The 23,061-nt window shown below is 43.6% G+C and overlaps 7 protein-coding genes across 7 annotated transcripts; 3 read left to right on the top strand and 4 right to left on the bottom strand.

The window, feature by feature from the left end:
* Nucleotides 1-12,539: 12,539 nt before the first annotated feature.
* L203_100492 (uncharacterized protein) lies at nucleotides 12,540-12,886 on the bottom strand (the record flags this gene model as incomplete). The annotated part of the gene is made up of 3 exons (XM_066209951.1): nucleotides 12,540-12,666; nucleotides 12,711-12,801; nucleotides 12,859-12,886. 3 exons carry the CDS (start codon nucleotides 12,884-12,886, stop codon nucleotides 12,540-12,542), a joined length of 246 nt encoding a protein of 81 aa, XP_066066048.1.
* Nucleotides 12,887-13,326: 440 nt separating this feature from the next.
* L203_100491 (uncharacterized protein) lies at nucleotides 13,327-15,883 on the top strand (the record flags this gene model as incomplete). Its single annotated transcript, XM_066209950.1, has 10 exons — nucleotides 13,327-13,336; nucleotides 13,408-13,787; nucleotides 13,834-14,749; nucleotides 14,803-14,867; nucleotides 14,918-15,157; nucleotides 15,219-15,313; nucleotides 15,360-15,429; nucleotides 15,486-15,526; nucleotides 15,581-15,737; nucleotides 15,785-15,883. 10 exons carry the CDS (start codon nucleotides 13,327-13,329, stop codon nucleotides 15,881-15,883), a joined length of 2,073 nt encoding a protein of 690 aa, XP_066066047.1.
* A 379-nt stretch (nucleotides 15,884-16,262) lies between these two features.
* Nucleotides 16,263-17,148, top strand: L203_100490 (uncharacterized protein; the record flags this gene model as incomplete). The annotated part of the gene is made up of 4 exons (XM_066209949.1): nucleotides 16,263-16,329; nucleotides 16,387-16,479; nucleotides 16,540-16,880; nucleotides 16,936-17,148. 4 exons carry the CDS (start codon nucleotides 16,263-16,265, stop codon nucleotides 17,146-17,148), a joined length of 714 nt encoding a protein of 237 aa, XP_066066046.1.
* A 12-nt stretch (nucleotides 17,149-17,160) lies between these two features.
* L203_100489 (uncharacterized protein) lies at nucleotides 17,161-18,584 on the bottom strand (the record flags this gene model as incomplete). Its single annotated transcript, XM_066209948.1, has 10 exons — nucleotides 17,161-17,173; nucleotides 17,224-17,234; nucleotides 17,284-17,409; nucleotides 17,465-17,549; nucleotides 17,680-17,739; nucleotides 17,786-17,953; nucleotides 18,019-18,135; nucleotides 18,186-18,417; nucleotides 18,494-18,507; nucleotides 18,562-18,584. The coding sequence occupies 10 exons, from the start codon at nucleotides 18,582-18,584 to the stop codon at nucleotides 17,161-17,163; spliced, it is 849 nt and encodes a 282-aa protein (XP_066066045.1).
* Nucleotides 18,585-18,777: 193 nt separating this feature from the next.
* On the top strand, nucleotides 18,778-20,101 carry L203_100488 (uncharacterized protein; the record flags this gene model as incomplete). Its single annotated transcript, XM_066209947.1, has 3 exons — nucleotides 18,778-19,235; nucleotides 19,360-19,660; nucleotides 19,733-20,101. The coding sequence occupies 3 exons, from the start codon at nucleotides 18,778-18,780 to the stop codon at nucleotides 20,099-20,101; spliced, it is 1,128 nt and encodes a 375-aa protein (XP_066066044.1).
* A 271-nt stretch (nucleotides 20,102-20,372) lies between these two features.
* On the bottom strand, nucleotides 20,373-21,082 carry L203_100487 (uncharacterized protein; the record flags this gene model as incomplete). The annotated part of the gene is made up of 3 exons (XM_066209946.1): nucleotides 20,373-20,474; nucleotides 20,784-20,812; nucleotides 20,866-21,082. The coding sequence occupies 3 exons, from the start codon at nucleotides 21,080-21,082 to the stop codon at nucleotides 20,373-20,375; spliced, it is 348 nt and encodes a 115-aa protein (XP_066066043.1).
* Nucleotides 21,083-21,343: 261 nt separating this feature from the next.
* On the bottom strand, nucleotides 21,344-23,009 carry L203_100486 (uncharacterized protein; the record flags this gene model as incomplete). The annotated part of the gene is made up of 5 exons (XM_066209945.1): nucleotides 21,344-21,901; nucleotides 21,946-22,242; nucleotides 22,298-22,564; nucleotides 22,651-22,848; nucleotides 22,899-23,009. 5 exons carry the CDS (start codon nucleotides 23,007-23,009, stop codon nucleotides 21,344-21,346), a joined length of 1,431 nt encoding a protein of 476 aa, XP_066066042.1.
* Between the last annotated feature and the right edge of the window lie 52 nt (nucleotides 23,010-23,061).

Below are 23,061 nucleotides of genomic sequence, written 5' to 3'. Positions count from 1 at the left end.
AGAATTGTACGTACCATACCTCGTCTTCAGTGCCGCTTTGTTCTCATCTCCTTCTCTGATGCGCAACAGTTGGTATGCGCCTTTCAAGTCGAGCTTTGTGAACACATGACCCGTCTGAAGACGTTCAATTAAAGCATCTAGGCGGGGAATCGGATAACTGCTTTTTATTGTTTTGTTGTTGATTGCTCTGTAATCAGTCACCACACGGTATGGTACTTTACCTTGTTTGGGAATTAAGAAGACAGGAGCACCATAGGGTGACTGGGATTTTTGTAGATGACCACTGGCAAGTCCGTCTCTTATCCATTGTCGAAGAAAATCTTCTTCAGGACGTGACATTGGGTATATGCCCGTTTTCTTGACTTCCGCGTTCGGGACCAATTCAATTGGCAAGTCATATTTTGCTCGAGAAGGTGGAAGTGTTTTACTTCTGCTTTCTCTAAACAAGTCAAGGAACTCATGAAATGGCAAAGGAACAACTTGCTTAATTTCTTTTGTTTCTTTTTCCTCTTCACTTTTACTTAATTTGTTTTCTCCAGCATTTCTTATTTCACTTCTTCTTACATACAGCATCGAGTTTTTCCACTTATGCTTTTCTATTTTAATAGCATTTACACTGGTACCGAACGAACTTGGTTTTCTAAATGTCACTGTAAGCTTGTCATAATCAATCTTCAAACCATTCTTAGCCATGAATTCGTCGCCCAACAACATTTCTGGGCCGTTGAATGCTATGATATCCGCTTGGACTTGGATGGCTGGTTCATTTGGGTGAACTTCTATCCATAATTCAGTAAAACTGAGGTTGTCGAACTGTTTTTGATGGCCATCAAGATACTTCATTATTACTTTCGTCTTATGTTGGGTAATCTTTGCTGATTTCAATAGCGCACTCGAAGGCTGAATGAAACAGCCACTGGACCCGGTATCCAATAACGCGATCACATTTTTGTACACATTTCTATCGCTACTCAGAAGCATTTTTACTTCTGGTTGCTTGTTAGTTCGTGACAATGGTAGAGATCCAGGAGAAAAGGTGTTGATGGCTTAAGGCTTGGGAGGGAACGAGTACGTTTACTCACTTCTACATCTTGTTCCTCACCCTTTTCCAGTTGCACGTGTCTCACCTGGTTCATCGCACTTGGACAAAACTGGGCGATATGACCAGGTGCTCTGCACCTTAAACAACGGTTGTTGTTCTTCCTCCACGCTTTTTCACCCACCGATAGCTGTCCATTGAACCACTCAACTGGCGGCTCACCAGGAGTTATCGCTGGCGTGGTGTACATACCAGAGGAGTTTTGTTTAGGTAGCACAGGGCGGTTGACCGGATACCTACCGTAATTCTCTTTTTCAGGTTTTCTATTTTTCTACGATGCTCATCCACTTTTATAGCCTCTTCTCGGAACTCCTCAAAGGTTTCCCAATCCTCAGCTTCCTTTATAGCCATGTTTTCCAAAACCTCCACCCTCAACGCCTTCTCTGCAAATCCAATTATGATATCCAGCGGGCAATCACTCACCATCGCTCTGTACTTATCAAATTCCAAGAAGAATTCTTTTGCCGTTCGAGCATTTTGGCGGATATTCTGGAGTTTCTGTCGGGCCAACTGGCGCTTTATAGGGTTTCCCCAGCCGTTCACCAAGAATTTTGCAAAGGCGTCGAAGTCGCTTTCCCAAGGACAAGCGTCCCCTTGTAGGTATATCACCACGGTCTCTGCGACTGATCCGGCCAAGTGATTGGTTGCGAAATGGACCTTTGACTCTTCGGATGGGTAACTGGAAGAGTTTTGCAAGAATTCGCTACGACATTGAAAAAGGAAATGGGTTAAAGCGGCTGGGTTGCTGTTACGGCCTGTCCCAATTCCTCTGTAGCGCAGGTTGGTGGGTTGTTCAAGGTTTTCTAGGTTTCTAGGTTTTCTCGGTTGTCTAGGTTTTCTAGGTGATGCAGTTGTCTAGGTTTATTCTATTACAGGCCTGAGTAGTTAAAACTCAAGAACTTGCATTAATAGAAATATAAAGAAAAGAACAAAGATACAAGTAATGTAAACTATATACACCAGCCTCCACCGCCGGACATCCCTCCATCTCCGCAGGGGTTACAGTAAGACTGTAACAATAGCGTAGGCAAATTGGCCCCAAGTATTTGGGTCTTCTGTTAAGGCAAGTGGGTCGACTGACTCGCTGTGTTACGACCCAACCATGGCTGTCCTATTGAACACCTTGTTCAGCCAGGGTCGTAACACCAGAACGTGTTACCCACGAGGCTTTGTCGCGAGTGCCCTTTATCTTTGTATATATAATATTGTAGATTAGAATTGGATCCTTGAGAGGATCCAAAATCATACGTTAGATCCATTGCATCTATTATTATCATCATTATCATTATTCATTTTCTAACCGTATACTTAAACCGGTTATTAACATTACGCTTCGCCCAGAGTACTCTGCTCGCGAATCGTCATTATCCTTACCAATTCTACAACAAATCTTCATCGTCCACCTTGGTTTAGCTCCCAGCTACCAAGGCCTAACACCCTGGCTGAACAAGGTGTTCAATAGGACAGCCATGGTTGGGTCGTAACAACTGCCTATATACTGTTGTTACAGACTGTAACAAGCAGGTCGGGAAAGTGTTCTAGGTTTTCCTTGATAATTTCTAAGGTTTCTGGGTGCAAGGTTGTTGTTATGTATTTTATTCAATGACAGACCTGAGTGCTTTTACTCAAGGACTTGCATCAAGATAAAGATAAAGAAGAAACTATATTACAATACAAAATAGCTAAGTACACCATCCTCCGCTCTCGGACATTCTCTGAACTCCGTGCTTGTTACAGTAAACTGTAACAGGAGAGTGGTGTATATAGTTTATTTAACTTAGCTCTTTTCTTTTCTTCTTTCATAGTATTATTTATGCAAGTCCAGGAGAAAAGCTCTAGGCCTGTTGAAGATAATATAATACATTGAGCCATAAACACGAAACCCAGAATCGCATACACACTCTCCCAGCCTGCACCAACAATCGTCGAGCAGGCCGTGACAGCCGTGACACAGGACTCTGGAGAAAAACTAGAAAAGAAAGACGAAAGCTTCGCCGAGCCACCAAGAAACGTTATTCCAACAGCTGGAAAGCGCTATATCACACCTGAACGTTTTGATGGCAAAAATCCGGCATCGTTAAAACACTTCTTATTCCAATGTAGAAGTGAATTTTCACTAAACGTCGCAAATTATCAAACCGAAGAGTCTAAGGTACAGTTTGCAGCGAACTTCCTAGCTGGACCTGTAGCAGAAACAGTGGTTTCATATTTAGAGGAAGAGGCGTGCGCTTGGAAAAACGATTTTGAAGCCTTTGCAAAGTTTTTAGTTGACGGCTGGGGGAATCCGAAGAACAGTGACGTAGCCTTGGGGAAACTACAAAACATTCGCCAAAAGTCTCAAACAGCGAGACGAATTTTCATGGAATTCGATCACTACAGAGTTGTTACAGTTTACTGTGACAAGCGCGGAGTTCAGAGAATGTCCGAGATCTGAGGATGGTGTACTTAGCTATTTTGTATTGTAATATAGTTTCTTCTTTATCTTTATCTCGATGCAAGTCCTTGAGTAAAAGCACTCAGGTCTGTCATTGAATAAAATACATAACAACAACCTTGCACCCAGAAACCTTAGAAATTATCAAGGAAAACCTAGAACACTTTCCCAATCTGCATCCCAAGTTCCAGAAACTAGGCAGACCGTGACACATGGGCTCCAAGAAGAGCTTATAAATGTCTTTGGAGAGAGGGACACAGAGGAACTAGCGCGAGACAAGCTTCTAGAGCTTCGACAGACGGGTCCTGTCTCGGATTACGCTGCTGAGTTCCGAAGACTAGTTGCATATACGGACAATAGTGATGGAACGCAGAGACATACGTACTTTACGGGTCTCAAGAAAGAAATCAAAGAACGCTTACTGAGCAGTACGCGTTTTTCCTCCATTAACAAACTCATCGATGAGTTTCTCACTTGGGACAATCTCCTATCTCGACACAACCTGTATTCGAGTCCTGAAAAGATTGAGAGATACTCTACGCGACCCCATCAACCTTCGTATGTCCACAGACCCCTTACTGAACCTACCTACAATCGTGCGCCTGCACAAGTCCAGCGCGGATACACACCGATGGAAATTGACGCTGTTACCAGTATCGGGGTCCCTTACGGCAGAGGAGAAAGAATATGGGCGCAGAAACAACCTTTGCGTTTATTGTGGAAAGGCTGGACATAGTGTAGAGGATTGTAGAGCTATGCAGGGAAGCCGTCAGTGGCAGGGACGAGTAGATGTTGCAAATACTGTACCTAGGGAGGATTTAAAAAATGGAGGGCCCCAAGCATAGTAGGAAGTCCTGCTTGGGAGTCACAGGGGCAATCCAAACAGTCTATTGAAAAAATGCACATTGATAAGTCTTTTTATAGTCAATTGTCCACCACTCTTTCATCCGTTGTTGATATTCCCTACTCAGGAGACCATCTATGTCTCCCAGTCACTATTCAATATGACAACGAAACGTACAAAACCTACGCCATAATCGACTCCGGAGCGACAAGCAACTTCATCAATTCTTCCTTCCAACTATCCGCTAAAGTCTCCATGGTCCAGAAAGAACACCCGACACAACTCCAACTCCAAGTCATTGACGGTCGACCTGTTAAATCCGGCGTCGTTACTCACCAAATTACACCAGTCAAAACGTTCATTCAAGAGCACCAAGGAATCATTTCTTTTGATATTACTTCTATTGGTACTTACCCAATCATCTTAGGTCTTCCATGGCTCTCCACCCACAATCCCAGAATAAACTGGTCAAATCACAAATTAAAATTCTCTTCTCTTCCTTGCAAGAAGCAATGCTTTGTTCCCAAAACTGTTCCATCAGTTTCCTCAGTTCTCAAGGTTTGTTCAACTCGTGAGAGTGCTGACCTTTCTGCCAGTCCCAAAAACTCTTTCCCACAGATATCCAAAATCCTGTCCAACTCTCAATCCGGGTCTCACTCCTGCTCCAATTCCAATTCCATCTGTAGTTCCGATATCTCCACTCCCAGTTCTTCCGGCCTCATTGATCCTCCTACGGTAGAGGACGACGACGAACACGTTCCACCCACAGGGGACTTACAAAAAATCATTCCTCCTGATTCCACTCTTTCCTTTCCGTCTTTAACACGGCCAACTCCGACAAACTTCCGAATCATGGACGTTAGGGCCATGCTATTGCTCTCGAGGACGGTGCAGAACCGAAGTTCGGTCCCATCTACGGCTTATCAGAAGTTGAACTGAAGGCATTGGATGAATACTTAAAAGACAACTTACGGAAAGGCTTCATTAGGCCAAGTACCAGGCCGGTGGGATCACCGATCTTATTTATGAAAAATTCAGACGGATCGCTAAGACCCTGCGTAGACTATCGTCAATTGAACAAGATCATAAGGAAGAATCGATATCCACTCCCCCTTATACAAGAATCCCTCGACCGTCTCAAAGAGGCACCATGGTTTACCAAGATCTACCTTCGTGAGGCGTATAACTTGATTCGCATCAAGCAAGTCGACGGATGAAAGACTGCGTTCAGGACGCGCTATGGACATTATGAGTACCAGGCAATGCCATTTGGACTTACTAATGCTCCAGCGTCGTTCCAGAATTTGATCAACGATGTTCTCCGAGATTTCCTTTACCGGTCAGTGATCGTATATCTCGATGGCCTTCTATTTTTTAGCAAAACGCGTAAAGAGCATGAAAAACATGTCATGCGAGTATTAGAAAGATTAGAAAAACATTCACTTTGGGCAAACGCGGAGAAATGCGCGTCTTTTCAACAAGACGTGGACCTCCTGGGCTACATCGTATCGAAAGATGGTGTCGAGATGGACCCGAAGAAGGTGGAGGCAGTGCGCAATTGGCCTGCACCAAAGAGCGTGCATGATATACAGGTATTTCTCGGGTTTGTTAATTTCTACAGGCAATTTATAAAGAGTTATTCCAAGATTGCAGCATCTTTGACAAGACTGTTACGTAAGGATGTCCTTTTGAATAGACTGGATGCTGCACTACAGGCATTCACATCTCTCAAACATTCAATCACTTTCGCTCCGATTCTTTCACGCTTTATGACGAATCAACCTATCATGATTGAAACGGATGCATCAGATTATGCCATAGCAGGCGTCTTGTCGCATCCACACGATCAAAATTGACTACATCCAGTCGCTTTCTACTCGCGAAAACTTCAACCAGCCGAACTCAACTACGAGATCTACGATAAGGAGATGCTGGCAATCGTGGAAGCCTTTAAGCATTGGCGGGCTTATTTGGAAGGAGCAAAGGAGATCACGGTCTATACAGACCACGAGAACCTTGAGTACTTTACAACTTCCAAGGTGCTAAATCGTCGCCAGGCTCAATGGACAGAGTTACTCACCAATTTCAATTTCAAGATCATCTACCGCTCTGGCGCTCAGATGGGCAAACTGGATGTCTTGACGTTCCGTCAAGACCTTCAGGGGGGACTAGAGCTGCCGATGCACCTCCTAGGACACTCCTGAAGCCATATCAGTTCATCCTTGCTGCTATTGACTCCATTGTAGATAATACCAGCTCAGATATGGAAACTCAAATTGAAACATTTCAATGACAAGACCTGGTAGTTCAAGATATAATCCCCTGTCTCGAAAACACACCCAAGAGGCGAACTTTGGACATTGCAACCAAAATTGCCTCCTCTCTACAAGATGAGACAATCTTCTTTAACAAAGTGAATATTCCGGATAACCAACAATTAAAACTCGACTTATATTATCAAGCCTACAATACATCTGCTTCAGGACATATCGGTCAAAGCAAGACTTTCGACCTGTTATCTAGATATTACTTCTTTCCGGAATGAGAGCATTTACTAACAAATATGTCGCAGGTTGCCATAAATGTGCACGTAACAAAACCCCCCCAGCACCGTCCTTATGGATCGCTACAGTCCTTACTGATCCCTTCGCGTCTCTAGCATTCTATTTCTATGGATGCCATCGTAAAACTCCCAACATCGTCAGGCTTCGACTCGGTGATGGTCTTTCGACAGAACATAATGCGTTTACCTGGTATACCGGCTGACATAGTTTCAGATAGAGGTACGATATTCACTTTCAACTTCTGGCGAGCGTTCCTCGATGGGTTAGGAACCAAACCCAACTTCTCGACTGCTTTCCATTCCCAGTCGGATGGACAAACAGAGTGAGTAAACCAGATACTGGAGCAATTTCTACGGGTCTTCTGCAACTTCAACCAGGATGACTGGTCTCCAATGCTCGACCTAGCGGAGTTTGCTTACAACAATTCGGTCCATACTTCGACAAACTCTCGCCTTTTGAGGATAACCATGGGTACCACCCGTATAGTCCATTTTCGCTAACTGCTGTGCCTAGTTCTACTTCTATCCGCGATTCTCCTACTATCACTGTTCCAGCGGCCAAGGATCAAGTTGACAAGTTGAAGGCCGTCCACGAACAATTAGTATCAAACCTCAAAGAGACCTAAGCCAACCAAGCCCGGCATTACGACAAGTATCGGAAGAAAATATCCAAGCCTACAGGCCAACCCGTGTTTAAGGTAGGTGATCAAGTCTACTTGAGTGCAAATAATATTACTTCGCTTTGCCCTTCGGCGAAGCTTGATCAAAGTCTTCTAGGCCCCTTCAAGATCATTAGCACTACACCATCGCCACCAGCTTTCAAGCTAGATCTTCCAGCATCGATGGGAAAACACCCAGTATTTCATGTCAGCCTACTTGAACCTTTACGCCCAGGTCATGAGTCTCAAACATAAGATATGCCGCTGCCTATCGAAGTTCAAGGCGAACAGTGGTGGTGGGTAGATAGGATTCTCGGCTCTCGCGTCAACACAAAGTCAAACAATTGTGAGTACTTGGTGCAATGGAAAGACTTCTCGAGTGAACACAATTCATGGGAGCCTTGAGTGGGAATCCACCTTACAACTGCCTTCAAGAAATTCCAAAAAGAGAATAGGAATTCTCATCACCATTTTCCGACAAAGAAACATAAGTCCAAGAGAACCAACTAATCCATTGTCAAAGGTTCAGAGGACTTCGCTCTTAGAGAGAGAACTCCTGTCATGAATGATAAGCTGTGACTTTCTTATTTGAGGTACGCAACTAATGTTTCATTCGGTCAGGTTTGCCTTGCTGTTTGCAAAGTTGGTTTATCCTGTTATGTACTTATTTTCGTTACACAGTTGTAAAATATATATATAAGATAGAACATTTCATAGTCTTCTCCTCAGATGTATCACAAGTAGATCTCAACACAACTATCAATCATAATATCAGAATACCGCTAGGAAGGGCTGACCGCTAGATTATTAGAGGAGAGTGCCTCTGACTGGTAGATAGGAGTAGTAAGACTTGGGAGATTTAGAGACTTGGATTGTTTATTTTCAAGGTGAGAAAATTGATACTTCTCTGGGGAAAAGGTAAGTCTAAGACTACTTATTTATATCTATGTAAAATCTAAGCTGTGCTATACTATACACAAGTCAAATACAAAGACCCAATACACAGGTGCAGGAAAGAATGCGAGTTATCTTACAAGTAGTTAATTAGTTAATTAGCTCTCAATAATATAACAAGGATACTTAACCTTGATATTCATTACACATAACTGTCAGGATCCTGGTACCGAGGATCCTCTTAGGATATTTGGGTGGTGTCTCTGACTGTGTTCTCGGTACTTGGACAAGGTGATGAGACGAGATAGATGGAACAAGACAATAGTGATGTGGACGTATGAAACATCTCTAGGGAAAAGGTAAGTCTAAGACTTCCTGTTTATATATATGTAAAGTCCAAGCTATGCTATGCTATACACAAGTCAAATACAATAACCCAATACACAGATACAGGAACTAGGATGCGAGTTATTTGGTATTCTTACATAACTGTATTCATTACAATAACGCACCTTTTCCCTTCTACCATAGTCGCAAGTCAGAGACACCTTCCTGTTCTCTCCTACTCTTATCTCCTCTTCTCCGGGTCATCCTAGTGCCCAGTTATTACAAGTAGTCCAGTTGGATTGAGCTGTGTCGACGTACAGTCTCAGATATTGTTCCAGCCATTGGTTGACGATCTCCGTTTGACCGTCTGTTTGCGGGTGGTAAGAGGTAGACATCCGGTGATTGACTCCCATGATTTGAGCTAACGTCTGCCAGAAGCTAGCGTCGAATTCCTTTCCGCGGTCGGTCGTCAAGGTCTCCGGAAGACCATATCGACAATAGACAACTCTAAAGAAAATGTCAGAGAATTCGGCGGAGGTGATTCGTGACGTCGTGGGGGCGAATACGGCCATCTTCGTGAACCTTTCGACAATGACAAGTATAATACTCTGGGTATTACAGGGGATATAGCCAACAAATAATGATGCAATTTCACTTGCATTATTGTGATCTTTTGGTCCGAGTGCTTATTATTTAATTGTTGGTATCATGACACTTCTCTGCTGGCTCACGCCGAGCTATGCTATAACAGCCACGTGAGGGCTTCTACCGGAATATCGCCTCTTAGAGCTTTGACTGGTTATGAGCCAACCCTGTCCCTGTTTGACCTGGAAGCTCAAAGGCTTCATCGTGTGTCTCCAGCCGCAATCGACCGAGCACAAGAGATCAAGAAGTTGCATCGATACCTACGGTTACAACTTGGTCAGCAACAAACGATTTGGAAGAAGCACTACGACAAGAAACGCTCACCTGTGCCATTCAAGGTGGATGACCTCGTATTGCTAAGTACCAAGAATCTTCATACGGTTCGCCCGTCGAAGAAGCTAGACCACCGTTGGATAGGTCCCTTCAAGATCCTCCAACAGGTCAACGACAACGCCTTCCGTCTCAAACTTCTCCAACACATGCGCATACATCCCGTGCTACCTGCAACAGCCCTCTGGCGCTTCGTGGAGAGGGAGAGTCGGGACTTTGGCCAGTCCTCTGCAGATAAAACAACTCCGGCGAGTTTTGTTCCGCCTATAGATACCATTCCTACGATGATAGTTGCTCCTAGGTTGCTTGAAATTGCGGCCGTGCTTGACGACAGACAGTCCGCCCAGAACAACAAAGAATTCTTGGTAAAATGGCTCGGTAAACCACAAACCGACAACTCCTGGATTTCTCTCAACCAAGCCCAAGGAGATGACCGTTGAGAGGAATTGGCCAGGGAATTGGCCTGGGAATTTTGAGCACGCCAACCAAATCGAAAGCGAGTCATCCGAAAATACCACGAGGATGAAAAGGCTGGGTACTAGAACTTATTGAGCATCAGCCAGAAGACGAACCCACACTGGACCCACCTCGCATTACGGAAGACCTCTCCGTCCATCAAGACGATCGATAGAATCCGGTTGAGTCTTTACTTTCTTTATAACCATTTTAGAACGTTGACTATCCACCCTAGGAAAATAAAATAAAAGAAGATGAATTAAAAAAGGAGAAAAGAAAACTCTTGCCACAATCATTTCGACGCGTCTTACTTCCGACTCCCTTACGTAATCCATTATCAATAGCCATTCTCTGTCTCCGCGAATATATTACATCTTCTTCATCTCTCTCTTCAATGAATCTTCATTATTCAATCAACACTTCATACGACTTCACAGAAGCCGTCCTAGGAGGGGGAGAATGTCAGGAACACAGCAAGCAAGGATGGTGGAGGTTGTGTGTTGGGTTGGATACACTGGACAGGAGAAGATGTATATAAGGATAGACAACCCAGAGACACAACCCCAGAGAATGAATCTAGCTTTCTGTCTCTATATTTCATATCCTAACTACTAAGTAGTATCTCGTCCCAAGGGCATAACCACTGTAACCACCCGAGTGACCCAGTCTTGACACACAGACTGAAGATTCGGATCGAAATGCTTCAGCAAATCGGCAGAGGTAAACGTATTTTTGAGCGTATCTGTCAGAACCTTGGAATTATTCCATGGAATATAGCCAAACAATAATAATGCAACGTAGATTGCATTATTGTGACCTTTTGGTACAGAGCGTGGATCTTAATTATTGGTAATATTCATGACAAAATCTCCCTACACGTTTTTACATTTCCTTGTCTATACTCTATTCTTTTCTGCTTCATTGTTCACTATTTACGATATTGAATGCTACCAAAATGTTCGAACTCAATCCTGTAAAATCTAGCTATGACCTTGACTAGCTGCGTATACCCTTATCCATCATGACTGCTCTCTTTCGCTCAGATATCTTCTATTATCTACCTAATGGTCTTCTAGGAAATCGCATTCTGTGGTGCCATGATCTGTCCCTGCAGCAGCTCAAGTATTTTTTTCTGTTTTTGGGACGTGAATGTTTTCATTTGATAGCATTTCAAAACAGTCACAGTGATTTCAAGCCCTACAGAAGAAAATAGCTGTTTCAATCTGGAAATTACATATATACCCCTCAAGTCATTGCAAATCTGACTGTTGTGACATGGAGCATTGACTTCTACAATACATACCCTTTTCCTTCCTTGACGAGTTCCTCGATATATCAACTCATCCGCTTGATCAAGATTTCTTTCGCATAAGTCTCGCTGTTAACTTTGGCGGAGACTCAACAACACGTCGTTGGCATCAGAGCTATTTGACCTCAAAACATGAGAGTGAAATCTGAAGTTGTACCTCATGGCATTCCAAGCTACCTAACGCCAGCCCTTCTTATGCTTGACAAACTGCACATATGCAGAATAGTGTTTTTAACTTGTCGGGCGGATGACTTAAAAATCTTTCTCTATCTTTAAGCTCATTAGAATTCTTGTCAGTAAAAGTGGCTCATTTTTAGTCCCAAAAGATATTATACTCAGTTCGAGCAAACCTCTTGATAATTATCAATGTATGTATAATGACTTCGCTCGCAGCTGGAGAATAAAAGTTGGGCTTTGCGGCCAAAAGTCGGAATGTAAAAATCACTCCTGCTTCATTCCATATTTTGCCTCAAGTCGCCTTGAAGTTCTTTCCAATACATAACATGGCTTTCCTCTGGTCCTTATCATTGAGAGGAAGTCTGCCACGTCTCGGAAGACTACGCCATGACCACTCCTTATCACAAGCGATAAGTCCAAAGAGTGTTAGCAGGGTACGTCAAGTTCCTTGACATCTCTGAGCAAAAGCTGACAGATGTCGAGTAATTTATACAGCGTGGAGGTATTCTCTTAAGCAAAAAGGCCGGTGGGGCATACGCCTGGTCAACGATATTCCAATGTAGAGCATCATGATGAAAGATGGGGACTGTAACATAGTGTTTTGAGAGCTTACAATGCAGTAGGATGCACTTCATCGCTAAACAACGCTATCTGTTTTAACGCGGCTTTACACAAGCTTGGTCTAAGAATTGATACTTTCAAGTCCGCGTGGCTAATTGTTTCTGATCATGCTTGCTGTTGTGGTTCTGAGAAGCCCTGGCTAGGCTATGATCGAATAATGTACCCGTGGTTCAGTAACTTGTCATCCGTTAAGCGTAAGAAGGAATTGCATGGCCACTCGATAGACATCAGATAGACCCAGCAATATTCTTGAGAATTTTAGTCGAATAAAAATGTAGTTAAGGCATAATTTTATAAATCTTTCAAGGCTATACTATTAAGTCAACCTGTATCCTTGAGATATTTGACGTACCCGACTTGCTTCGTTAACCTGTTGACTAGGCTTTCCCTAATAAAAGTCAAGGAAGACGCTGCAAATGTCCCAGGCAGATCAAATATGAAGACTTTGTTTACCAAATGAATCTCACTCTCCTTGAAGTCAGTCGATCTTCATAGTTCACATAACAAAAAATTGAAATGCGAAGGCATGAATGTAAAACGATTGCTGATAGTTTGAGTTAACGTGATATGTCGTTATGAAACAGAATTGCGGCGCAGTATATTCAAGCAAAAGTTGTAGTAGTGGGAGTGGATAGCTCTCAGCATTCTGCTATTTACGTGAAAGGGAAAACATCAAAATAACAGTGTTTTGAAAAATAATTAAAAGTCCAGATTTTAATTTTGAGTCTGGCGGTCAAAATTAGACAAGCCTGTTGGATGCCTTTTACAATCAGGCGTGCCAACAATAAGTGGTGCGGCATTGTCCGATATTCATGACCACGACTTATTTTGAAGAGATATCGCTATTATTGATAGTTAGTGACAGAAACTTTCTTGTAGCTGTATCAATCACAACTAAATAAGAAAAGAGGAGAGAAATAAGGAAAAGATTACCAGGGCTGCAACAGTGTCGGGGAATCTCTCAAGATATGAACGAATGTGAGAAACACCTTCTACATGCCATTAGCCTTAGCGGGTCATACTACCATTTGCTGAAAACCTTTCAATAGTTTTTCAATACCTTCTGACTTTCCCCGAAGACATTTCTCATTCCTTCAAGGTTCCTATTCAAGAACAGGCTGCCTATACGAATTCTCTTCTCAAGATTATCTCCGAGAGTAATGAATCAGCCAAAGCCTTACATACAGTCCTTCAAGCAGCAACACTACTCCCTCCACAAGCCGAATTCGGACCTTACGGCCTGAAATGGGCCAAAAACCCAAGAATATCAAGCGAAAAAGGCGAGAATGATATTATCGACTACCTTGGCTCTGGGTTGTCTTCTGGTGTCTTTTCTACGGAACACTGGCTCAATCAACTTCGTGAGGTTTCGCATCCAAATAGTAGACTAAAGGCGGCACTGGTTACATGGGGAAAACGTAACTTTGGTGTAAGTAATCCAAATCGACGTACAAATTTCTGATCAATGATGTTAGTGTCTCCTTGATTCTTGTCTTACGGTATACTACGACCCTTTATCACGAACATCAATGGTACAACTCTTGATTGATGTCCTTTTAGACCTCCCTTACAATCCAACCGATACTAGTTCATCTACTTACATGCAACAATTAGCGGAACATCGTTTTACTGAGAAGCTTCTTCACAGCTTGATACTTGATACTAGCAATTATCTATTCGGCCTCAGCCTGAGGTTGTTAATGGAAGCGATACCCCATACTCCACTGTCAATCACACCCAAAGTGCCTCTCATGGCAATTGTTCTTGGTCGAGCCATAATGTGGAGAGATAGACCATTCATCGATGGCGAAGCTGTTGGCGGCGATGAATTCACTCGAACCGCTTCTCCGAATTCCAAACTCAATTGGAGGGTCGCAACATCAACGATGGAATCTACTGTTCCTCCGCCAGCTGCTTTTGAACCGCATACAGTAACCCAATCATATCTCATCACTTTGTATGGCGCCTGGCCTTCAAATGTCATTGCTTTTGTGCGAGACCCTGCAGCTTATATTCAGGGCAAGAACGTCGAACAGTTTTACGCGGTTGAATGGACAAAAATATGGGCACCAAGAATACTTGCAACAAGGATTGAGCCTTTAATTCGTGATTTCCGGTTACACCCTTCACTTGTTCTCTTTACGTCTAGCGCTGAATTGGGTGATGACAAGCGATGGGACAAGGTGAATGCATCAGAGTTCACGGCACGATCCCGTGCTTTGGCCAATGCCGACCAAAATGATGCATCTCAACTCAGCCTGGTGGACGAGGATCCCTTTATGATGCTTCCAATGGATGTGACCACCAGTGAAGGGCAGCTCCAGAAAGAGAACGAGTTTTTGCGAATGGAAGCTCGTTTCACGTCACGGATTCAAAAACAGTATCTCCATCGTCAGTTTTAGAATCTAAAAATTTAACGATATCATGACTAAAGTCAAAAATAGATATAGGCCGTCTTCACAAGAGCTGTCTACGTTTGAACAATGACGAAGCAGAAATTCATAGTTTTGTAAGACCCTATTGCTTCGCGTCTGATTAAAAGACTCACCTTACAATCAGGTCAATCGATTGAAAGAACAAGCGAAACAGATCACAGCGCTGACTGAGCAGCTTTCTCTGGCCCGCTGTGACGCCTCACTTGCCCAACAGAGACATTCAAAGTGGGCTGCCCAACAACATGATAAGGTTTCTTCTTTCAGAAGCGAGAAAGCAACTTGGCAGACCGAAGCCGCCCGCATTCGCGGGGAATTGGATGAGATTAGAACTGTTGTCAGAAATCAACAACGGGAACTTTCTGAAGTAAAGAATGAGTAAGTTGAAAAAATCTAATTTTTGGCTAATATGAAATAGGAGATCCAAGCTTCAAAATCAAATTATGGAAGCTCAACCAAAAATTCGCCATATCAACGATTATGAGATAAGAATCAAACAGTTAACGGAATCTCAGCGCCTTTGGTCATTTTATTCTTACATGTCGAGATAGAAGGACTGACTTTACCAGGGATCAGGACCTACAACGATGTAAGGATGCAGAAGAGAGAATGGAGACCTGGAGATCCAAATGTTTCGAAGTGGGTCACGACAAACAAGAGAGTCTACTGACTTTTAGTTGGAGCATCTGCTACAGGCCAGTCGCCAAGAAAATGCCAGAAAGAACGATGTGATTAAGTGAATCAATAAAACGTAACAGAGGCACGACTTGTTCTGATCTATCTTTCGTAGCTCAAGTACACCTCTCTCACCCTCGTCTACTGAATCTCATCCACCCAAGTGCAACTCTGCCTCTCAGCCATTGCAAAAGATTGACCTGTCCATGTATATCGAGCTGTTAAAGGATTGCAAGTCTCGAACTGATCGACTGGAGCGCGAGAATCAAGAGGTGAGTAACGCTTTGATGATATACGTAATACTCAAATGTGGCAACAGCTACGAAATGAGATTGAGATAAATAGAAAGAATTCTCAATCCCAATATGGTAGCGCTCCTAGGGATGCTCGCTCTTTCATATGGGAAGAACCCAAATAACTTGGTTCACCAACATCTAAAGTTTAGAATGATTTCCATAACTAGCGTATCCATATTTTGTGTTAACACCCATGCATGTCTGATTTCCTTTACAGTCATCCTCAATGTGCAAGCATTCTTCCGTTTGCCCGGTCCAAAGGAGGAGTTTAAAAATTCCTGCTGAGAATTTAAAAACTAAAAGGACCACTAAAACGGAGAGTTGCCCTCTAAGCCCTGTGTATTGTGTTTGGTCAGGCCTAGGGCCTCAGTATAATAGACACGTTTTTTCCGTCCTTCATTGCATCTTCATCATTTCTATTGCATCTACAACACCACAACACGTCTCTCTCATGTTGTGACATCTGGCTTATCCCCTCAAGAGATTATCACGGGTTGCGACATGACCCAATTGGTTCCAACTTACTACGACATTTTGGGAATCGAGGAGGATGCAGGACCTGTGGAGAGTGAGTAAATGGTACTCTTGAGCCTGTAGGCCGAGTAATGACAGTACAATTCGCAAGTACGAAAGGCCTATCTCAGAGCAGCTGCCCAGTGCCACCCAGATAAACGGCCAGATGATCCCTCAGCAAAGGAAGAATTTCAACTTGTGCAGGGTGAGTGTTCGCATGGACACAAACCAGAGAAATTGGCCTGATTTGACTCATGCATATCAGAGGCATACGAGGTGTTGTCGGATGTCGAAGAGAAAGTGATGTACGATAGGAAACTGTCTCGGATACGTGGAGGATGCTTTGAAGAAATCATGGAGGAAGGTGTCTTTGCCTCAGCTCATCAACCGCCGCCTCCACCACATCAACCAACCAATACTGTCCCATTGCGATCCAATTCCATGCCTCATAAGCATCCGCTGTTTACATATGCCTCCTCTCGGTATCCATCCAGACCAAGATATTCTCCACCACCCCCGTTTCATCCTCTTTACAGGCCGTCGAATGTACCATCAGGCTTCATGTGGAGCAAATGGAATGCTATGCAACCTTATCATTTGGTACCGGTGAGCTCAATACCCAATCAGATTTAATAGTTATCTAATATGCGTATGCTTGCAGCCAAGGATCGGTGCATACCCTCCAACGATTTTTACTCTTCAAGATACAAAAGCAAACGCAATCCCCATAATGGCTTCGCCTTCACCTTGGCCGACGCGACCACCCTCGACGGAGCATGTAAGGAGATACATATATCAGCGTATGGCGGCGGAAAGAATGAGAATGTTGGAAGTCATGCGAGCCACATCACGAAGACAGGCTACGGCTCCTTGAGAAGCTCTTCGGTTATATCGATGACCTGTACATAATAATGTTGGTCAAATCTTGGGATGGATCACTGGAATTTACCTTTTGTATGTCTGGCCGTTGCTCTGGCTCCACGACAAGCATACTATCTATGAGATGTACGATTTTTTGAGAACATCCCTCAGGGTGGCGGTATCTACCACTTCCAGCCGCCATAGCAATGGATTGACCTTCGACTTCAAAGGGTGAGTGGCCATAAACAACAGCGTAGAGGGTACACCCGAGAGACTGGCGAATGTGGTCAGCCATAGCTCATGCAGCGCAAGCCCTGTTCTGGACTTGCCCAGATGTCGCATTTTTCATCAAGCATTATTCCAGTTTTGACATCGAATAATTCGGGTGCTCGGTATGGCATAGAAGAATGTTCACTAGCAATATCCTACTTGTCAGCCGAGCTATGGTCGTTATCTACACACTTGTTCTAAGAGTGCCTGTTGCCGGGTCTCCACATTGATGCGAGCTCTGCCTGTCAGTTTTAATCACGCAAATTCGACCTACTTGATAGTGGATCCGAAATCCATTAAAATCGGCTTTCCATCATCGTCTATCATGACGTTCCTGTAACATATTGATATAAACGATCCCTTCTAATTGATAAACATACGCAGGCTTGATGTCACGATGAGCATAAGGTACAAGTTCACCTTGGTCGCTATTAAACAATTCTTCATCGTGCTCAAATACCATTTCGCCAACTATGGAGTTGTCTTCTTGAGTTGGAGGATATGTGGCTGGAACTTTTGGAAGGCGATAATGATGCATAGCTCGAACGCTGAAATGTGTTGGAACCATTGTCAGGACATTGCCAAAATCCATTGAATCAGATGTTGAACTTACGCCAAGCAAGTTCCGTGAAAGAGCTCTAGTATTTTGCGTTCAGACATACGGTTGCCAGTGACAGACGCCGCACCCATTGCGTTTTGAAGGTTACCACGGGAGTAGTATGGAAGGAATCTTGAGTATGTTCAGTCAAGGCAAGAGTATTTCAGAAAGCTTAAACTGACAGATAAATGATTGTACCTTCTCCTGATTCGTCTTGAACAACTGCAGAACCAAGAATTCGTATTATGTTTGGATGTTGAAAACGTCTGTATGCCTCAACTTCCCTCATAGCCTCTTTCACTCCTTCCTGCCCAGATGTTACAAGAATCTTTTTCAATGCGTACAACCTGTCTGAAGACAAGTCGCGAACCAAGTAGACAAATGAAAATCCTCCTTCTCCAAGCAGCTTCTCGACTTTGTATTGTCGCCCATTGATCTTGAGAGTAGCGTCTCTAAATTATTAGTGAGAGAATGCAGTCGAGATACTAACGGCTTGCAGATACACTACAATTGCTTTCATGAGATACTACGGATGTACTTGGAACTTTGGATACATACTTGCGTAATTGTGAGCGCTGCATCGCGTACATAGAACTTCAGGCGGTCAAGGGTTATAGCCAAGTTGTCGCTATTCATTTTACAAGTGAATGATACAAATGGAGAGTGTTAAATATGAATTGAACAATTTGCGACGCAACACTTCAACTATCAAGAAATTTGATTCCGCCCATACACCTATTTCTTTCGGATTAGTTGCAAGTTGTAACATAAAGTATGCTTCGGAGGCCTCTCTTTCCCTCTGAATGGAGCTCGATTCCACTCAGCCCTAGCAACCTTACTTTAGCGAATACTCTTCCAGTGGGACAATCCTTCCTCTGGCACAGGCTGCCTCTTCAATCCTTCGTTACTAATATCGACCCTACGCTACCGACAGAGGAGTATTCCAGAGCTATCGATAACCCCCCACGGGTTGTTTGTCTGCGTCAGTCTGCAGCCAGGATTTACTACACTGCAATATATCCTGATACAGTATCACCTAATTTTGATAAAGACAATTCCATTACAAACCGGTGGATCAACGACTATTTCCAGCTGGAAAGATTCCCCGACCTGGAAGCGCTGTATTTAAAATGGCGCAACCAAGATCCATACCTATTTGGGCGTATAGAGCTTCACGATAAGTCGACTGGTGTCCGCGTGCTTCGGCAGGATCCTTGGGAATGCCTTATCGCGTGAGTCTCTTTGATAAGTCTTGAGCTGATCATCCAGCTTTATTACTTCGACCAATAACCATATACCCCGCATAACATCACTATTGCACCGGTTTTCTCAAGCATTCTCAGAGCCTCTGCTCAGCTTGGAACATCCTTTAGGCTTGGGTGCGGTGATTTACCATCTATTTCCTCCTCCCCATCGTTTGCCTTCAACGACACTGGAGTCAACACTACGTGAGATAGGTTTCGGATATCGCGCCTCGTTCATTGAGTCGTCTCTACAGTCGTTACGAAACACATTTGGAACTCTGGAAGGCGGTATAGAAGCTGGTCTTGAAAAATGGAGGGCTGCGGATATCGCAGAAGTCCGGAATAATCTTATGGCTTTAAAAGGTGTAGGACGAAAAGTGGCAGATTGTGTGATGCTAATGTGTTTGGATAAGGTATGTTCAGAGCCGCTTGGACGATTACAAAACTCACAGCTCATGTACCCGCCACTGTTGCGTCATATATAGCCGTCGGTCATACCTATCGACACTCATGTGGCAAACATTGCTGCGCGATATCCTTCATTCCCTTCACGATTAAAGAGCAAGAACATGTCGAAGCAGTGGTATGACGAGACACAGGTGTTCTTAGAGAAACAATGGGGCTTCCAAATGGGAGGATGGTGTCAAGCTGTAATGTTCGCAGCCGATCTCTCCAAGCCGACCTTGAGGATAAAGAAAGAAGCAAAAGTTGAAGCTATCATGATAGAATCAAATGAAAGTAAAACAACCGTTTTAGAAGCAAGAAAACCAGTATTGGAAGTCACAGAATTACCACTGTTAAAGCGTACCCGAAGTCAATCTCGTCAAGAGACAAGCTCAACCAAGAGGCGTTGAAATGGATGCTGTCGAACAGTGCCATGCCAATAATATGTGGATGAGTATATCACTACTTTCTATTTAGGTGCCTTCCGTATTATCATGGATGTGTATTGATGTAGCCCCTCCCATCTAACTACAGAGGGTTCTTTTCAAGAAAGACCTGGTGGCCATTGGCTAGTTGAAAACTCCAAGCTGTATTACATCTTCGTAATATTGATGACAGGGCTAATGAAAAGTACGCCTCTGAATGCTTGTATCAGATCTCCCTTTCAAAAGACATACAATATCATAATCCTGGTGAGTCGCGTATGAGAACGTGGCCAACTTTCATCTTCAAACTTCCATGTTCGTGATTGAAGGTGTGCTTAAGCTTAAGAGGAACATCAACCTTTTGAGCAGTGTTAGCTCATCTTGACCCCTGTACTATGGTACAATGATACTAATCGGTGGTTTATTTGGCCCCTCTTTGTCTCGTTTCTGCTGAATCGGATATGACAGGAAAAGAACAATAAAACGATTTGTGAAGAAAAAACAATTTGTGAGCTGAGCCTGTTACTCGTCGGATTACACAGAACGATACACAATACTGCATGCATCTACCAGCTCGCTTTGTGGACACCTGGAAGCTCCCCTTTTAATGCTTTTAATCGAAATTGGAACTACCTGGTCAGCATATTAAGATACAGTGGACGCTTACCCGACAAAGACCGAACTTTGACAGAACACCTGGCAACAAGGTCAGATCTGATTTTAACTAATGACAAAGGATTCAGATTTACCTCTACCTCTTCCTGTTTCCAAGCACCGGTTCTTTACTGCACCCATTCGTCCTTCTCCTCCATTCAGAGCGTTGAGACCAAGCTGCGCCTTGTGGCGGACAGGCGCAGGCAAGGTTGTATTTCTTGCCACAAAGAGGAATGCTCTTCTCTGCACCTCCATTTGCTCAGCGGATAACCTCTTTCTAATGTCTCGAAGTATTTGTGCTTTTGCGCCCATAATTGTTGATGAATTGAATGTGGAAAATTGTGATATCTTCAAGATGGAAATATAAAAAAGGTAACTTTTCAGATTGAAAATGATTCGCGCACCTAATTAATGTTTGTCGCGTGCCTAACAGCGACAAAGCGGAGCAAATTATTGGCTTTAATGCACTGCCGTTCACGCCTTGCAAATCGCAAATCACCTTTTCACTTTCGCAACAGGCTGAAATATATGCATTCTGGATATTGCTGGTACTCAAACCTGTCATGAATCTTTCTAGCGCTTCCTCTTCTCTCCCTTGTTATCCCGGTGCTTTCTACCGTTTTGCATCGGGGCAGACGAATTCAACTCCCAGTGAGCCCTACCCTCGCCATCCCACATACCCTGCAACCAAGCTTCGCAGTCGGCTTTATTTGAATTTGGATTATCAAGCTGCCATGCGTTGAGAGATTGCCTGATAGTGGTGATTAAGGACGATGGTGGTATGGAAAGCAATCGTTGTATGTCATTGCCCTGCAATTTAGCAGATGATGACAGGATGAAACTCACGTTCAGAAGCAATGGCTTATCAATAGCATCGTCGATTCCCTGAGCGACAATTCTCTCTCTAAATTTCTGATATCTATTATACACAATTTCGGTTTCATTATTCCAATGCCCTTTCCATATAGGCAAGATATTCATGACAATGGCCCAAGTCAATGATCGCTGCCATGGACGCACAGTCTGATGTTGAAGGCAAGATCCAATTTCTGATCTTTTTGTGGCTTCCGGATCTATTCTTTTCGCAGCCTCAAACAGGTTGGCGACAGACAATTTTAATTCAGTTGACAGCTAATACATTTCAGCAAAGGCTTCGATTACATTGCTCGGCTTACTTTTAGGCCTTCACTGATCACGGCGACACAAGCTGGTATATGTTTCCCTTTTCTTTCTACTGTAAGGCCCCGGAAAGGAGTGACAGCCGTGGCGAGCCACAAAACATCATCAACATCTTCTCTTTTTAACAAATGTCTCAAGATTTGAGCAGAAGCAATAGCGTCATGTCGCGGAGGATCAACATCGCAATTAAAAATGTAGGGATGTAAACCCAAGGAATCAATCAAACACATGGCCTCAAAAGGGTTTTGGTGAAGCATTTTAGTTACCTCAATCCCTATACGCTCTTTGGAGACCTTGATCAGGATCCCGGCCTGACTGTTAGCCGGTAATATATTGGTTCATACTCACTTTGACATCTTCCTGCCGAATCACTTCCACAACTTCTGGAGCAATGGTTAAATCAAAACGGCTCGCGAACCGGACACATCGTATGATACGAAGAGGGTCATCGTGGAACGTCTGACGAGGCGCAAGAGGTGTTCGGGCAATTTTGCTTTCTAAATCTGAAAGACCTCTCTCAGTGTAATCTTCCACCTGTTTGGTATGAACATTGTAGAAGAGCGCATTGATTGTAAGGTCTCTGCGGGACGCATCCTCAAGAGGTGTACCTGATTTCTAAATGTCAATATCATTATATTTTGTAGTACACCTACCACCTGTGGAATACGACTCTCCGCGTACGTTTCGCTTCGCAGCCCTACAAAGTCACATTCTAGCCCCATTATCCGTGTTGTACCAGTCTCTAGATGCTTGCTCTGATCTGGGTTGGCCACAACCTTTCCTACAGACCCGGTCGGTATATTTTTGGTTTTGAGAAAGTCAACAAAGTTAACTGCAAACCCGTGACCAGATGGGATAGACAGAGCAATATCAAGGTCTGAAGAGGGAAGAGATAGAAGCTACATTGTAAGCCATGTTTCCTACAAGCAAAACTGACTTTATCTCTGACCCAGCCGCCTGCTATTCGACATTCTACTGGAGGGTCCTGCTGTTTTGCAAAGCTGTCTAGAAGAGTGACAAAAGCGGTTTCCGTGTCGTTGAGATGTAGAGGCGGGGTCATTCTCTTTATCCTTGTCGCTGTACGGAATAATCGTATCGGAAATCTCATATAT

The sequence above is a fragment of the Cryptococcus depauperatus genome, chromosome 1 (assembly GCF_001720195.1).
Source record: "Cryptococcus depauperatus CBS 7841 chromosome 1, complete sequence".
Classification (NCBI taxonomy): Eukaryota; Fungi; Basidiomycota; class Tremellomycetes; order Tremellales; family Cryptococcaceae; genus Cryptococcus; species Cryptococcus depauperatus.
The sequence above is the reverse complement of the archived record's forward strand: the minus strand, read 5'-3'. Positions and strand labels throughout refer to the sequence as shown.